Raw genomic sequence first — 17,271 nt, forward strand, 5'->3', positions numbered from 1 at the left:
CTGTGCTGTGTGTCTGAGTCAGCCCCACCCAAGTCCCCCCGATGGCGACGCTGAGCCCAGCCAATGCAATCACCACCCAGGTGTTCAAATCTCCCAAGGACGCTGGCAGGCCTGTCCTGATGCCTGTGGCTGTTGCAAGCACCGAGATCAATTGTTCGCAATGATCCCGTCTCCTGGGGAGCCTGGTGCACTGGGACGGCAGCCTACGGCAGTGACACATGACAGGGCACGGGGCGTGTTACAGCTGAAGGAAACGTGCAAACCCCCAATACCGAGCTCCTGTCAGACACCGAACTGCGCCTGGCAAAACAGCTGCTCTGGGCGGTGGTGCCTGACAGCTGCCAAGGTCACCGTGGAGGCTTCCTCAATGCTTTAAAGCCCCAAATGTCATTCACAAGCCTTTAAACACTAAGTACCCAAGCTGGGCGCTGAGCCGGCTCCCCGAGCGTCTGCGGGCGGAGAGACGATATAAACTCAGCTCGCCCCCTCTTCACGTAGTTACAGTACAGTGTGACGGGGAGAAGACAGCACCTTCCTGGCTGGCTCGCTCCTGGGGGTGCTCAGTGCCGCGGGAGCAGGGGGGCTTCCGCTCCCAGGGGAACGGCCCCAGCCGGCATCGAAAGGAGGGTTTAATCCCCCCCAGGACGAGCAGCCTTAGTGGGCTAAGGGAACCCGAGAGAGCAGGGCGGGAAAGCCGAATGCTGTGCTGCTGGCCTCACTGTACCAGTGACTTTCTCTTCTGCCACGCTGCAGGGCCCACGAGAGGAAAAGTCTGCAGCAGACAACAGAAGGGACTGGGCTGAGAAATTCCCAATTCTCAGGGCAGCCCGTCCGCCTCCTTTTTCACTGAGGAAATGATGCAAACAACATTTTTTGGTTCGTTGCCAGAGGGGGGTGTTTGTTTAGAAACAACATGCTGCCCATCGCGGATGCAGGGAGCTGAGAACCCTGAAAACCCCAGAAGAAAACTGCTGCTCCCCCTGCGTTTGGAAACTGTGGCACGGCCGCTCCTTTCTGCAGAGAGAGCCAGGGCTGAACTCGGGGACATTCCCCTCCGTGACTTGCTTCTCAATGATTTGGAGGGAGATGGAAGATTGTTCCCCCATCCTCCAGCTGGCAGCATCTGTGGGTCAGGCCCTGGGCTCCCCCACAGACCTAGCCCCATGCCCAGTAAAGCTCTGGAAGCTCTGCCCCTCGCTCCCCCTGTCCTGCCCAGCACAGGCTCCAGCGGGGGACGCAGGGCTCTGAACTCACTGCAGCCCAGCTGGGGGCGCTCGGGGGGGCCCAGTTCCAAGGTCGATTCCTTCCTACTTTACAGGGAGATGAGCTGTTGAATTTTCCATACAAAGTTCGCTAGAGTGTTTAGCTTGCAGCAGTGTTAAAAGACACAACACATTTCATGAGGTGTGAATCTTTTATTGATGTCCTCCCATTGCTGGACCTTACGCCCTGTGACCCACTGCAGGAATCAGCTGAGCGCCACCTGACAGGTACGGGCATCGATTCGATTTCAAAACCCTGCTCTGGGGAATTCCCAAGTCAGTCTGGGATTCCGCTGGACGTTAACAGATGGCCGGGAACAATCTCCCAGTTAAACGGCTCCGGCTGCCTCCCCACGCCCGAGAAATTGCCCAGTCGGATGACACTAGCCCGTCTGGAATCCACGGCACAGAAACGAAAGGGGACGCTGCACCGTGACTCCCAGGCCTTCAAAGCCACTTTCCCAGCTACCCCAGGACTCCTCTGCTAAAAGGGATTGTCCAGGTGGCAGAGAGGCGCCCGTTAGCTCCCGTCTCCTCCTGCTCTAGGGGGCCCGGAGAGGAAGTGACCAGGGCAGGGCAGGGCCTCCAGGATGGTTCCCACACCCAGCAGGGTGCAGCTCTGCAATCTCCCACCCCACAGCTCACACCTCAGCTGGGCATTTAAAAGCAACACTTTGCTCTGCTCTGCTCTGCTCTGCTCCCGTCCGTCCGTCCAGCACGTTACAAACAGCGCATTAACTAACTCTCCCCCTCCCCTTTCACGCAGGGCTGTCACTTCCCCGCTGGCAAAACGGAGGTGTTACTTGTCAGTTGTAGGAGTAGCGACTCCCAGCCCCGTGCTTTAACCATCAGGGCATGCCCCATCTTCTGCACACGTCTGCTGCTGCCCTCGCTTGGGCTCTGAGCAACCACTGGAGTTTTTGCGGCTCCTAATGTCAGCGTCTCCCTGCAGGGTTTACGGAGGTGACCTGGGAGAAGGCTGCAAGTCGCTGGGTGGGGAGACCTCCAGCCCTTGGTGCTGAACTCTGGCAGGTGCAGAGCTTGGGGGGTACAGGGGGGCAGTGTTAACTGCCTCCGAGCCTAGGGAGGTACAGCCAAGACAGCAGATGAAAAAGCAGAAACAAAGCACTTCCTGGCGGTAGTGATTTTCGAATAACTCCAAGCAGTTTTGCCCAGGGCAGGCGTGTGTGTCCGTGTCCGTTGCCTTTTGCTCAGGAGTTTGCACGGCTCCAGCTGAGAGGGCATCTCTGGGAGTAAACACCACGTCCGTCTCCACCTCCATCCGGCCAGCGCTCCCCGTTTCTCCCCGGGGAAAAGTCGCTTGCCCCTCGTTCGCCGGCAGCCAGGAGGCGTCAGCGGTGCGCTGCCGATTCTCTGAGGGTGGTGCGGCGAAGCAAAACTCCCTTCAGCGTCTGGGAGCTGGCGGAGGTAACCTGAAAGGCAGCGGCATAGAACAGTCATGAGACACGCCGGGAGTGGGGGAGTGACAGCAGGGAACAGTTCAGGAGAGCTGGCTTTGTGGGGCAGGGCCATGACCCAGCTCTGCTGGTCTGAGACGGATTCCGGGCAGGGAATGCTGAAGGAGGATGTCTGCTGGAGTGCTGGCAGGAATGGGCAGCGCGCTGCTGGTGTTTGAACTCCCAGCCTCACCCCAGAAGGCACTGCAGGGAGCGGGGCAGCGGCGCTGGCAGTGGTGGGAGCTCCAGGCCACGCCAGAATCCCTGGGAGAGGAACTCGCAGCTCCCCTGCTGGAGCACCAGGCAGGCAGCAGCGCAGCTCGTCTATTCAGATTTGTGCTCGCTATTCGTCTGCTGGCACAAAAAAGCACACGCAAAAAGGGAGAGCTGGCCCCGGCCCTTTGAAAACCGCCCCCTGAACGCACGGCTCCCTCCTGGAAACGAGAGCCACACGAGCCTCACCTTCACCAGCACATAGTCCCCTGGCTGGGCTCTGACCACAGCCCCGGAGCCAGTGCCGCCCTCCATCTCCGTGTCGGGGAAGATCACTCTGATGTTTCCATCGTTTCGACCGCACAGCTCGGCGGCAGAGCGCTTGCTGGGCTGGGAGGGGGACAGGGGGCGTTATCTGCACAGCATCAACCCCGATTCACGGCCCGGGGGTCGAGCGCTGCGGCCAGTGTTAAAAGCCACCTTCCGTGTCGTTAAGCAAAGAGCTCTTGCTGCAGCGGCAGTGCTGGGAGAGAGGCAGCCAAAAAGCCTCCGCTCATTTTGGGTGCCCAACTGGAGACATGTCTAAACCCCACCCCCACCAGGACTGTCAACTCTTCAGGGCAGGGACCCTGTCTTCACATCTGTCTGCAACGCATCCAACGGACAGACATATTTCACCAACTCCTCCTGTCAAGCATCCCCTGCAGCCCCACCCTGAAATAATTCTTCTCCAGCCTCCCAAAAGTCCTATTTCAGGACCTCCCCACAGCCAAGATTTTCCAAACCAGGTGCCTGGAGTTATGTCCCTACAGAAAAGTGGCCTGATGTTTAATGGGTGCGTCAAAGTACTTTGCTCTGCACTTCTGAAGAGCAGGGCACTTATTTAGGTACGTATCGCTGGCCTGACTAGAGGGCGTATGTGCCGGGGAGGTGGAACGGTCGAATGGCCTCAGAGCCTCTTGGGCTGGTGGTGGGAAGCAGACCCAGCGTGGTGTTAAAGTTCCACTCACCCCCTCCACCAGCACGAGCTGCGAGCGGCCCACCATAGCCCCGTTTGCCCTGGTGGCCTCCTCCCGGAAGACAGAGATGAGTTCCTCCAGCCGCCTACGCTTCACCTCTGCCGGCACGTCATCCTGCAGCCGGTGATAGGCCCGGGTTTTCTGAAACAACAAAGAGATTAAAAGCCCTTTCTCGGCCAGGCCGCCAGGGGTAGGAGCCCTGTCCTGTCTGAGCCAGCGGGGCTCGGATGCCACTCAAACAAGGACAAACTTTGCACAGGTGGCCAGTTAACTCCCAAGAGACCTCCTGCCTCTTCTACCAAAAGCTTCTGAAAGCCGACCGGTTCCACCTGCAGCGGGGCGGATACCTGGCTACGCCCTGCATCTGCAAAATTCCCCTCCAGCAAAGCCAAACGTGCTGCGGTCAGCCCCGAGTGCTCAGCTCGGGGACCATAACTCATGCTGGGGGCAAACCGTGCCGTGAAACCAGCTCACCCCGCTGGCAGCCTGGATGCTCACCCCTCGTTTCGCACGTGGAAAGCGCTGAGCACGGCAAGCATTGCAGCTGGGAAAGGCTGCCCCGTGGGCTGCTCTGCTGAGCTGGGCTGTATCAGCTCATGCTCCGTGACCATAGGCCCCGTGGGCTGGGAACGTCCTCACTTGGGCAGCCCAGCCCCACGGATGCTGACAGTGCGAGTGCACACAAGCTATTCACAAGCACTGTGTGTGCAAGAGACTGCGGCTCGGTAACACAGTCACTGCCATTCGCTTGGGGGGGGAACAGGTGAGAACAAACTGACCCGGACCGGGATGACCACGTTAGAGACAATGGAGGCTTCTCCCCCGGGCCCCGCACTCACCTGCCTCATGCTGTAGGCAAAGAGGAAACCCACATTGTAGCGGACTTGTCTGAGCAAGGACACCGTCTGCTGGTGATCGTCCTCGGTCTCGCCGCAGAAGCCAGCGATGAAATCACTGCTGAGACTCACTCCTGGCACCGAGAGGCACAGGGTTACACAGCCGGGGAGCGGACGCTTCGCCCCACAAAGCACAGACAAGAGGGGAATACCCAGGGCAGCTGTGAGCAGCTTTATTCCCCATCAGCCCTCCCGGCCACGGCTCTTTCCCACATGCACGAGGGCAGAGCGAGGCCAGAGACTGGCTTTGGGTGCACAGTCACTTCTCTGAGGAGAGGGCGAGGGCCGGGCAGGTCAGCACCCCGCTGACCTCGTTTCATTTGGAGGAACATCCTGGTTCTTCCCATGGGCCCCTTCAAATGCAAAGCACAAACCCTGATCTAGCCGATCCCAGCACCGCTGCCCGTGTGTGTGAGCAGGCGTGAGGAGGAGTGAGGGATTCAGGCAGGGGAAGTGAGACAGCCGTGCCTGGGTCAGAGCCAGGAGAACGGAAACCCCTACCTGGTATGGAATCCCGCACATGCTGTATGAGCTCTAAATACGCTTCTCTCGTGTAGCTGTCAGGAAGAGCACACGGACGGGTTGGTCATCAGGGAGACAGGAAACAAAAGCAGCATCTTTTGGGGGAGGGATAGCTCAGTGGTTTGAGCATTGGCCTGCTAAACCCACGGTTGTGAGTTCAATCCTTGAGGGGGCCACTTAGGGATCTGGGGCAAAGTCAAAAAATTGGTCCTGCTAGTGAAGGCAGGGGGCTGGACTTGATGACCTTTCAAGGTCCCTTCCAGTTCTAGGAGATGGGATATCTCCATTAATTAATTAATTAATTAATTAATTTAATTTATCTGCAGGGTCGCCCCCAAACTCAGGGATTCCTCTGGCTGGACCCGAAGCTCAAGAGGAGTGGAGTGGGTAAGTGCGTCTCCTCCATCTCCCTCCCTGCCAGGTGGGCGACACGCCCCTGACAAAGCTCAAGGCGACAATACACAGCACTGCGATCGCCTGGGGGCACCTGCCCCCCACAAACGCCAGCCGCGAGGGGAGGTGCTGAGGCAGAACCAAAAACGCATGGAATGAAATGGCCGACAGAAGGGAACACTGCTCGGAGAGGCGTGCTGAGCGTCCCTGCAACGCGTTTGCCACGTCGAGGCTGAGATGCAGACAGGCCTGGAGAGGCGCTGCCGGAATCCCCCCCCTTCGCCCCCAAAATGTTTGGGGGGGTGTTAAACTCACAGGCAAAATGTTCACCTGGGCCTTGGAACTAGCCTTTGCTGCCATCCCGTGCCTGCCCTGGCCAATGCACAGTCATTACACTCGCAAACAGGCTTCCTGGAGCTCCCTGTCCGGCAGAGACGGCGGCCCCCGGAAGGCTCCCGCTCCCCCATCGCCGAGCCGAGGGGCAGGCTGCAGCACGGCGAGGGGGGGAACACGTCCCCTCAGTCAGACTCACCCTCGCCTCATGGCCTCCAGGATTCGCGAGCTCCCGCTCTGGGCCGGGAGGTGGAGCTGTTTGCAGATGTTGTGCCTCTCCCGGATGAGCTGCAGGACCTGCCGAGAGGAGAGCGGACGGGGGGTCACAGAGCTGCCCAGCTGCACACAGCTCTGGCCCAACCTCCCGAAGCGAAGGGGAGCAAACAGCGATTGCAAAGACACAGCTCCCGCTCGGCCTCAGCCGCTGGGGATGATCTCAGCCTGGTTCCCTCTGAGGGGAGCTGCAGCTCGTGAAATCCCGCAGCTGTGGGATCCGGGCAGTCCCTTCACACGCACCTCGTCAGGAAAGTCCTTGGGGTGCGGGGAGGTGAAGCGGATCCGCATTTCCGGGTCGACTCTGGAGGCCTGATCCAGCAGATGTGCGAAGCGCAAGCCCCCCTCTTTAGCCTTGTAGATGGTGCTAAAGCCACGGCTCAGGCCAGGCGCGGCTGCCGAGCGGAACTGGACCTCGGAGGTGTCTCGGAAGCTATTGACGTTTTGACCCAGGAGGGTCACTTCTTTCACCCCCTGTGGAGACGGACAAGGGGGCACACGTCACAAAGGGAAATACCAGCCTAGCCAGCAAACCAAGAAAACCTCCGGACCAACCTCAGCTTTGCAAAGCCATCGCCAATGGGGGCAGGTCCGATGCGCCGGCGGGAAGGGGTGGGGGCCGACGCCTGCATTTCACGCACAGACCCGCCAGAGCCCCGGGAGCAGCAGGACGAGCTCACCGCCCTGCCGGCGTGATGCCCTCGAGGGCCATGGGGCAGCCACGGCCTTGTCAAGCCTTGGCCTCTCGGCTGAGACTGTCCAGCCTACAGGAGCACAGACCGTACAGGAGGTTTTGTGACGTGGATGCCTCTGCACCGAAACAAGCCTGGGACCATCAAACCTGTTCCCACGGGCCATCGAACAGATGGGAAGGATTTGGGGGTGCCACCTGCCTGGGCTGGATTTGAAGAGGTGACTGACTCCGTACCCCATCACAGCACAACTCCCTAAGCCAGCCAGCCCCCCTCTCTCACTGCCTGGGCCCAAGGGCCCCTCCCTGTAGGGGGAAATGGGGGTGGACAGGGAACAGTCTTTGGTCACTCCCTTCTGGGCTGTCCCATAGGGAGAGCCGTGGTTTTACACTTATCTAAAGAACCAGCCCCAGCGAGCATTCCCCACTGATCCCCAGGAGGGGCTGATCACCACACGCCTGGGCTCAGGGCGGCGCTTGGGGCTGCTGGCGCAAAGATGGCAGCATGGCCAAGCAGCCTGACCCAAGAGCTCCCACTGCCCCGGGGCTGGGCCGGGTGGGGTGCAAAGGACAGCGCACCTGATCAGACAGCAGCTTCACTTCCCGCAGGATGGAGGCCATGGGCCGGCTCCTCTCGCGGCCACGGGTGAAGGGGACGATGCAGTAGCTGCACATGTTGTCACAGCCGCGCATGATAGATCTGCAGAGAGGACACGCCGAAGAATGGGCCCCAGTCACACTAGGAGAGACACTAGCTGAGCGTGCTCCCCACCCGGACCCAGTGCCTCTGGGTGAGCCTGCCCCATGTGGGAGGTGCCCATGCCTCCCTCCCTCCCTCCCAGAGCAGGGTGGTAACCGCCTGTCTGTACCCCTACGGCACGTCCACACCTAGAACGTAGCTTCACAGCTGGGCGGCTCCGTTTGAGAAAGGAACGCGCCAACGGGACGAAACAAGGACGGGGCGGGGGAGGGAGGTGTGCCCTGGAAGGGGCGATGTACAAGTCAGGATAAAATACACACAACTTGGGTGCCCATCCACGGGCAGGGAGGGTGAGACAGCCGCCCACCCGGGAGAGGTGCCAATATCAGAGTCTGGAGTGGTGCTGGGGAAGTGGGACCAAGCATTGGAAGGGAAACCAAGGCTGGCTACTAGGAAAAGCTCCCTGACAGTCAGAACTCTCGGGCCAGGGCGGGTGGGAGTCCGATCACCGGGGATAAAGCAGGAGCGAATGTACAACAGGCGACAGGCTTGCATCCGCGGGGTGATGACCTGGGTCCGCGTCGCCGGGGACGAGCACGGTACAGACACTAGCTCGCAGGTCTCTGCCATCTCTCAGGTCTGGTTCCCCACGACCCTCCGAAATCAGAGCCCTGCAGAGCAGGGCAGGTGGGAGAGAGACGCCTCGGCTCTTACACAAATGCAGAGGTGGCGTCTGGGCTGGTCTGGACAGGCAGGACATCTGCATACGTCTCGTCTAAGGAGAGCAGGACGTTGGCAGCCTGCTGGCCCGTTTCGGCCACGGCCAGCAACCGGGGCAGGTCACGGTAAGCATCGGGGCCAGCCACGATGTCCACCAGCTTCTCCTTGTGCAGGATCTCCTCCCTCAGCCTCTCGGCCATGCAGCCTGCGGCCAGAGGAGAACGGTCAGTGTCGAGAGGCCCCTGACCCCACCCAACAGCCCGCTCTTCCCTGTCAGAGGGGGCTCAGTGCCCCCGCTGAAGCTAGTGTTCTGGGATGCAGCTTTTCATCCCCTCGACAGTGGATGTAACACCCCCTGGCCCCTTGCCAGGGCCACACGGTAACGCTGTACATACTGCCAGGTACCTAGAATCCCGATGCGGAGAGGTGCCTGGGACCGCAGCCGCTTGGATTTCAGAGCCGTGAGGTGCCGCAGGCGGTTCCAGATCGCCTGCTCAGCCTTCTCCCTGGGGAGCCATGAGAAACGGCAGTCAGTGACGCTGACGGCTCTTCCTCCGCCCCGGCCAGCCAAGGGCCCCAGGCACTTGTTGAACACCCGGAACGAGAGGCAGGGAAGGTTATCAGCCTCCTTTCACAGACAAGGCACATGGCTGCCGAGCGACACACCCACAGCCAGGGAAAGAGCTCAGCCCCCATCTCCGCAGCCTGGGCCCTGAACCTCGTCCACGGTAATCAACCCCCTGCTGTCCTAGATTAGGCCAGGAGGGACCCTTATGATTAGCTGGCCTGTCACATGGGCCAGAGAACCTCACCCATGCCCTTGGCATCCAGCCCGCAGCCTACGCTGAGCTAGAACAGATCTACTGGGCAAATAGCCAGCCCTGACTTAGGGCATGCAAGAGACCGAGAGCCCAGCGCACAGCCAGGTACGTTGTTCTGATGGTTAATCCCCCACCCCCAGAAAAAACCTGCACCATATCTAGGCTGAATGTGTCTAACTTCATCTTCCAACCATTGAAACTCACGAGGTTTCGTTCTGCTAGATTAGAGAGTCATCTGCTCTCAGAAACCTCTTCACCATGCGGGCTACGTGGGATATACCATGATGAAACCACCCCGTGCCCGCTCTTGGGTACAATAAATAGATTGAGCTTCTTAAATCACTCACTAGAAGGCCTGTTTTCCAAACCTCAGACTGTTCTTGTCGTTCTTTCCAGAACCCTTTCCAATTTTTCCCCATCCTGACCCCACGAGAGCGAGGGAGGATATTTGTCGTTATAGTGTACCATAGCCTGGGCCCATTGCCTAAGGGTGCGCACTGTTTACAGCACACAGACTGCATTATTTCAGCACCGCGTCACCAAGGGCTGTTTTGTTTGCTTGCACAGGTATTGCCTGTAGGCCGCAGCTACACTGCAGAAATGACTCTTAATCAGCGAGACTGAGGCCTTTCAGAGACTTTACTGGGGACACACACTGCATCACAGCTGACAACGAGCATTCTGCAATGCATTCAGAAACCGCAGGCAATTTTACCACAAGCACAGAACTACATCCCACCTTCTGTTATTACGAGAGGAGGCGATGGAGAAAAGAGGCAAGATGCAGAGAAGCAAAAACAGATGCAGAATAAGTAGTTAAAAAAAAAAAAGAAGTGGCATCATTGTGTATAATGCTGCTGTAAGTGTATCCCACTGATGCGTGTGGGTTATGGGCCCTCCTCTTTGTTGCAGGTTCCGGCTACAGAACCTTCTCTCTTTAGCTCAGGCTGCAGCAACTCGGCTTTAGCTCGGGAGGTCCTTGGTTCAGGCCCCAGCGTGTCAGCCAGGATGGCAGTCGTCACGTGAACACACGTTATGTTCACTTCGGGCTGCGCTACAGCAGAGACCAGGGAGACCATGACGTGCCGCAGGGCTAGCACTGTAATAAGGTCGGTCCAGCTCTTTAGATATCTACTGGGCAGTTCCAGGTCTCAAGCTCCCTGCTCTGATCTCCGACACTCGGGGACATTCACTCTCCACGGTTTCCAAATAACCCTTTCTAAGAAAGCGAAGTTCCTTACCTTACAGAGCAGGTGACCAGGAGAATCACGTCCGCCTACAGTGGGGAAGAAATACAGAAGAAATGAGAGGAGGAGGATCAGTTCTCCACACAAGCTGGAACCCAGGCGCTGCCAGCATCACGGCCATGATTCGGCAAACCAAGGGAATCGCTACGACTCCACTCTGGGGTCCAGGAAACAGAGCGGAGAAAAAGCAGAAAGGAAAACAGACAGCGAGCTCCACGGAATGGATGAAAGTTACAGCCCGGCCACCTGCTTCACGCGGGGCCCAATCCCCTTCGCAGCCAAGTCAGATGCAACAGTTAAAAAATATAAATCAAGTTTTATTATCGTGCCCAGCCCATCGTTCCATTCCAGCTGCCGAGCAGGGCTTCCCACAGAGTTAGCACCTGACCCGGCAGGGTGCTCTGCACAGGAGACCACTGAGGGTATCTCAGTATCTCATGGGATCAGACCCTTCATGTAAAGCTGCTGTCAAGACCCAGGCTGGGAGACATGGGCCCAGGGGTTCCCGGTGCGGCACCCCGTATGTCAGGCTAGCTAACACGGCGCCGTACCTCCTCCAGCTGGTGTGTCCGCAGGTAGCCACTCTTCTGTAGGATGGCCCAGGCAATCTCGGTGTCATTAACGTTCATTTGGCAGCCGTAGGTCTCCAGATACACTGCAATTAAACAGAAGGCATGACCAGGACAGAGAGGGGAGGGTTCAGCTCCAGTTTCCTTTTCCAAAGTTCGGCCCCCTGGATAAACTCTCCAAATCCTGACCGTGCAGAGCAGACAAAGCCAGGCTGCACCCGTCACTGCCGATTGCAGGGGGCGTTCGGAGATTCGCCCACTGTGCAAAGCTGCTCAGCGGTCTGCCGAAAGAGTCAGACAAGTTGTACCCCTAACGCCAACCTCAACCTGCAGCAGTGGCAGCGGCTTAGTGAGGATGGGAATCCTGCCGCAATGGGGAGGAGGCCAAGCATGTAACAAACTGGCCATGCGTGCACAGGTGGGCCTGGACCTGCAGCCCTGAACGCACAAGCCCCTTCCACCTGCCCTAGAGGAGTAAAGCGGCTGGCTGCACAGAGGCAGCAGTTTCTGGGGCCAGATGCTCGAAGGAGACGGGATCACATCATTCAGCCCTTGGCTCTGTCTTGTGCCTCGCCCGGCCAACCTGCTGCTCTCCCACCTGGGCTCAGATTCACGCAGGCAGCACGTGAATTGCCGCCACCTCCTAGCTTGCTTCTTCCACACCAATGTCAGGCCAGGGCTGCCAGCGATCCTCCCCCACTGGCACTGGGCAGCCTAGGCCCTACAGCGTCTCACCCCCATGCCGTGGGCCCAGACTCTGCAGCGCCCTAATGACACGGTGCTGTTGGGATGCTGATAGCAACACTCTTCGGCTGGTGTCTCCTGGCACCCAGCGATTCCCCTCTGTAGAAACAGAGGAACCGTACGCACATGCTATGAAACGTGCACAAACACTCCTACTTTCCTAGCGGCGGCTGTGCCAGATGCCTGGTCACCACTGTAACGACCAGACATCAGGAAGAGACGGGCACTGTGAACAGTCCCCCGCTCCTCGGCCCCCCTTCCAGGCACAGGGGAAAGGGCAGTTACATTTTCCTAATTTCAGAAAAACAAAAGAGCACGAACAGGCCCCGCGGGGCTGGGCCCTTCCCAGGGAGTCTCAGTGCTGGCTAGCCCCGGGACTGGTTCCACTGGCCCATCAGTCCCTGGTGTGCGGGGCGAGACTCGCTAGCCCTCGATGACAGCCTCGTTCTAGGTCACTGACGGCCGGGCCCTGTCATGACCGCGGCCTGTCACAACGCCCAGGGGGTGGGGACAGGCGCACGGGAGGACCAGAAAGCTGGTGCAAAGAACAGGTGTGAGCCAGTCCTGAGGAAAGGGGTGAGTGGGGCCGAGAAGTAACACTGACCTTTCCGCCTGGCTTCCTCCAGGATGCTGGAGGTGAGATAGGGCTCCGGCTCCTCCTCCAGCTGAGGGTGAGTTTCCTGAGGTGGGGACGTGTTTCTTAAGAAGTGCTGCAGCGTCGGCCCTGCTGCCAGCCGGGCGCTAAAGTCCTCCAGGCCCCTGTTCCACTCGCCCCGGCCCCAGGTGGGCACGCGAGCTCTGAGCTCAGAACGCGCCGCCCAGGACAACCGCCTCCAGAGGAACGTCCCAGCAGCTCCGAAGACGTGTTTGAAGGGCAGGAGCATCGCGGCAGATGGGCGAGAGACCAGACACCCTGCAAAACCCCAGAGAGCAGGGCGTTCACTAGCCAGCCCCGCTTCACCCCCTTTCTTGGGAAACCAACGAGACACAAAACGCCCGGGAACCCCCATTTCCACCCGCCGGAATCAGGAAACTATTAAATGAGCGACATCCCCAGCGTGCGGGTTTCAGAACACGGGGGACGCTCCTGCCCCAGCATCGGGGGGGCTGGTGACCCCAGGGGGCTGCAGGCCAGCGCTGGCACCTGCCCGGGTGGAGCAAGCTGCAGAATCGGGGCCGTACGTCATTTTCAGTGATTCAGAGACACGGTTCTCCGGGGCTGTGCACCCCTGGGGTGCAAACGGAGAGGAGGATACAAAGGGGGGTGAGGGGAGTGCTCGGGAGGCCTCACTGTAAGTCAGTCCAGTCTGGCAGCTGGCCCGTCCCCCCGTGCAGGGCAGGAGCCGGTTCTAGGGATGAATTGGGGAGGGGGCCCCGTGGGTCAGCGAAAGGAACGAGGTGCAGGGCGAGCTGCTGGGCCCAGCAAAGCCAGGCAGAGACACAGCAGATGCGCCCTGTGTCCGGGCAGCCGGGGGCAATCCCCAAATCAGCCCCGTCCCCTGGGCCCTGCCCCAGGGTCAGAGGGACTGCGGGGCAGGCCGGACCCGCTGCATCGCCCCGGGGCACTGGGGCTGGCCCCAGGCAGGGCTCGGCCAGGCCCCCGAGCTAAGCACCCCAGCAGCTAAGGCAGCGGCTCTCCAACTTTGTACCGTGACCCCTTTCGCACAGCGAGCCCCTGAGTGCGACCCCCCCATACATTAACTACACCCTGTATCTATTGCACCCGGTACAAATGCTGGAGCCAAAGCGGGGGGGGGGGGGGGGGGCTGAGAGGTCCCACCCCCCAGGCTGAGAGCCCCTGAGTGCGACCCCCCCATACATTAACTACACCCTGTAGCTATTGCACCCGGTACAAATGCTGGAGCCAAAGCGGGAAGGGGAGACTGGGGGGTCCCACCCCCAGGCTGAGAGCCCCTGAGTGCCAACCCCCCCCCCATTAACTACACCCTGTATCTATTGCACCCGGTACAAATGCGGGGGGGGGGGGGGTCGGTCCCGCCCCGGGCTCAGGCCGTACCTGGCAGACGCGCTGCAGACCCCGCCCGGCTGCTCACCGCCCACGGGCGTGTCTCCAGCCCCGGCCGGTGACCTGCGAAAGCCGCTCCCCGCGCAACCGCCGGCGCGACGGCAGTTCCTGCCTGCGAGGTTCCTACTCACAACACAGCGGGGAGCCCGGGGGCCCCGAGAGACTCACAGGTTGAGCGGGGCCCGAGCGTTCGTGGGTAAAACCCAACGCCCCTGACCGAGCGGGGTTTTACCCACCAACGTTTATGCCCAAATCGATCTGTGAGTCTCTAAGGTGCCACCGGACTCGGTTGTGTTTGTGGATACACTAACGCGGCTACACATACTTGACAAGGTTAATCATAATATCCGGAGCTGGACCTATCTCCTAGAGCTGGAAGGGACCTTGAAAGATCATGAGCTAGGGTTACCATACGTCCGGATTTTCCCGGACATGTCCGGCTTTTTGGGCCTTAAATCCCCGTCCGGGAGGAAATCCCCCAAAGCCAGACATGTCTGGGAAAATAGGGAGGAAGGGCCCGGTGGTGCAGGGCCGGGGCCGGCAGTGCTCGGCCGGGGACCGGGGCTGGCGGTGCTCAGCCGGGGCCGGGACAGGGCCGGGGCCGGTGGTGCTCAGCCGGGGACGGGATGGGGCCAGGGCCGGCAGTGCTGGGACGGGACGGGGACGGGGACGGGGACGGCAGTGATCGGACGGGGGCCGGGGCTGGCGGTGCTCAGCCGGGGACGGGACGGGGCCGGGGCCGGCGGTGCTCAGCCGGGGACGGGACGGGGCCGGGGCCGGCAGTGCTCGGACGGGGACGGCGTTGCTTGGACGGGGACGGGGCCAGCGATGCTCGGCCGGGGGGCGGGGACGGGGCTGGGGACGGCAGTACTCAGCCAGGGACGGGACAGGGACGGGGACGGCGGTGCTCGGACGGGGACAGGGACGGCGGTGCTTGGCCAGGGCCGGGGCTGGGGCCAGCGGTGCTCGGCCGGGGGGCGGGGACAGGGCTGGGGACGGGGCCGGCACTGCTTGGCCGGGCCAGGGCCGGGCCGGTGGTGCTTGGCCAGGGATGGGGACGGCGGTGCTCGGCTGGGGCCGGCAGTGCTCGGCCGGGGCTGGGACGGGGACGGGGACAGCGGTGCTCGGCCGAGGACAGGGACGGCAGTGCTCGGCCGGGGGCTGGGCCGGAGGCCAGCGCCCCAGGGCCCAAACCGAGCCGGGCGGGAGACGCCGGGGCCAGAGCCTCTTGGCCTGGGCTGGCCGGACGGCCGCCAGAGGGAGCCGCTCGGCCGCACCACACCCTGCCCCAGCCCCAGCTTACCTGCTGCCTCCCTGTTTCAGGCTTCCCGCAAATATTTGATTCGCGGGAAGCAGGGGAGGGGGAGGAGCAGGGGGCGGAGCGTTCAGGGCACCTCCCTGCTTTGTAGCTCCACCGTCCCTCTTCTACCGGCTCTGCGCCTGGTATCACCGTCTTGGTGCCCAGAGGGTCTCCTCCCCAGCAGGTCTGGCTGGAAATGGGACTGTTATCTGGATCATGGAGTCAAGGCGAAAGCAGCCAGGGGGGCACCATTTGGTTCCTGACCCTGGCAGTTGCCAATTGCTGTGTTTGCCCCAGAGCCGGCTCCAGGGTTTTGGCCGCCCCAAGCAGCCAAAACAAAACAAAAAAAAACAAAAAGCAAACAAACAACCAAAAAACCCGCAATCGCGATTCGGCGGGAGGTCCTTCGCTCCAAGGGGGAGTGAGGGACCGTCTGCTAAATTGCCGCTGAATACCTGGACGTGCCGCCCCTCTCCGGAGCGGCCGCCCCAAGCACCTGCTTGAGAAGCTGGTGCCTGGAGCCGGCCCTGGTTTGCCTCTCTCCCCTGCAGCTCTCTGCCCAGGCTAGTGGCTGTTTGGCCGAGTGCACAGCTTTGCCTTTGTCTCCCGCTTGTATTTCCGCGTGTTGCTGCTCACAGCAATCCCCATGGACTGGGCTGGGGCAGTACAGAAACCGAGTGGGGACTGGAACCAGCGGCCGGCCTGCCTCCTGCTGTGACTAGTTCCCACGCTTCTCAGCTCCCCTTCGTTGATGTGCCATCCACAAGCGCTTGCCCCGGTGCCCTCGGTGCCTCTTCCCAGAGAGACTGAGCCCCCCACACAGACTCCATTGCTTCCCCAAGTCTGTGGGTGTCCCGGAGCACGCAGCAGCTGGGCCAGAGAATCGGAGTGTGGGGCCAGTGGGGGACGTTGCCGTGTTTCAGATACAGACCTCCACAGGGTTCACGCCTCACCCAGCTCCACAGCACCTGTCTCAAGAGCCAATGGTCTAAATTCCACCACCAGCAAACTGGGTCTCAGAAACCTGCCTCTAATCACTGGCTGCCGCCTGGACAGCAGCTCCGGAAACCATCACGCTGCCTGTCACATGGGGGCCTGACATTCCAACAGCAAGTCCTGCTCGTCCTGCTGTCGGCTTTTTCGTGCCTCTGACACCCCAGCCGTGCCCACCTTCATCACCACCTGCCAGGCAGGGCTGCCCAGAGGATTCAGGGGGCCTGGGGCAAAGCAATTTTGGGGACCCCTTCCATAAAAAAAGTTGCAATACTATTGAATACTATATTCTCGTGGGGGCCCCGGTGGGGCCAGGGGCAAATTGCCCCATTTGCCCCCCCCAGGCGGCCCTGCTGCCAGGCAAACCTCCCTCAAGCCCTGCAGGACCAGCATGGCTTCTTTGTGGGCAGACAGGGCCCTGGTCTCCAGCATTGCCTACGCCAACAGCTGCCTGAATCTATCCTCTCCGAGAATTACAGAACAGGGCTGGGGAAATCAGTCACTACCCACCTCAAGAGACTCTCAGGCAGAAGTTACTGCCTCAGGACTGCTCTGAGCGACCTACGTAACACCAGAGTCCAGCAGTGGGTGGGAAAGTTCATCTGCGTTCAAACTACTAAAGAAAAAATATCCAGTGAATAAGTGGTTAGTATTTCATACAGATTTTTGTGTCACCTGGCAGGTAGGGGAGGGACCTGAGAGTCAGGACTCCTGTGTTTGATTTTTGGCTCTGCTATAAAACCGAGCATGTGACTTAACCGCTACTTGCCTCAGTTTACTCACATGTACGATGGCTGCCTACCCCCCAGACCTTATTAATCAGTCGTGCTGCTTGGACAATTATTCACCTCTCCCTTGAAGAATTCTGAAGAAAATGATTTTTGTTGTTTTTCTTCTCATAAAAGTCTTAATTTTTTTTAGTTTTTGTTGAAAACCTGATAATCAAAATTTTTCATTTTAAACAATAAATAAATTAAGAAATGCACTTGGTTTTTCGTTACTGAAAAGAGAAAATTTGTTGGATTTCATAGTTTTCCCCCCAAAATTTCCAGGATATCAAAAACGTGTTTTTCATTGGAAAAAAATGTTTTT

The 17,271-nt window shown here is 59.9% G+C and overlaps 1 protein-coding gene across 3 annotated transcripts; it reads right to left on the minus strand.

Annotated features, from left to right (window-relative positions):
* Positions 1–1,400: 1,400 nt before the first annotated feature.
* CDK5RAP1 (CDK5 regulatory subunit associated protein 1) lies at positions 1,401–14,179 on the minus strand. 3 transcript variants are annotated; one of them, XR_010592411.1, is made up of 14 exons: positions 13,878–14,179; positions 12,465–12,773; positions 11,099–11,202; positions 10,542–10,576; positions 8,885–8,985; positions 8,474–8,684; positions 7,639–7,759; positions 6,612–6,842; positions 6,295–6,392; positions 5,349–5,404; positions 4,791–4,921; positions 3,943–4,092; positions 3,182–3,455; positions 1,401–2,695 (listed from the first exon to the last, which is right to left on the minus strand). XR_010592411.1 is itself a non-coding variant. In XM_005304861.4 (14 exons), exons 2-14 carry the CDS (start codon positions 12,742–12,744, stop codon positions 2,615–2,617), a joined length of 1,740 nt encoding a protein of 579 aa, XP_005304918.2. In that variant the 5' UTR covers positions 12,745–12,773; positions 13,878–14,179; the 3' UTR covers positions 1,401–2,614. The 3 variants fall into 3 exon arrangements, 1 of the variants encoding a protein (XP_005304918.2); XR_010592412.1 differs by having other exon boundaries at positions 3,182–3,577; XM_005304861.4 differs by having other exon boundaries at positions 3,182–3,322.
* Positions 14,180–17,271: the final 3,092 nt, after the last annotated feature.

Source organism: Chrysemys picta, chromosome 13, assembly GCF_011386835.1.
Source record: "Chrysemys picta bellii isolate R12L10 chromosome 13, ASM1138683v2, whole genome shotgun sequence".
In the NCBI taxonomy this organism is placed as follows: domain Eukaryota; kingdom Metazoa; phylum Chordata; order Testudines; family Emydidae; genus Chrysemys; species Chrysemys picta.

Excerpts from the sequence above, each read along its gene's own strand:
- CDK5RAP1 (XM_005304861.4), bottom strand. The coding sequence starts at position 12,744 with ATGCTCCTGCCCTTCAAACACGTCTTCGGAGCTGCTGGGACGTTCCTC. Across the intron at positions 4,093-4,790 it reads TTGCCTACAGCATGAGGCAG|AAAACCCGGGCCTATCACCG; the intron begins GTGAGTGCGGGG and ends TTGTTGTTTCAG. Across the intron at positions 3,323-3,942 it reads AGCTCGTGCTGGTGGAGGGG|CCCAGCAAGCGCTCTGCCGC; the intron begins GTGAGTGGAACT and ends TCCCCCTCCCAG.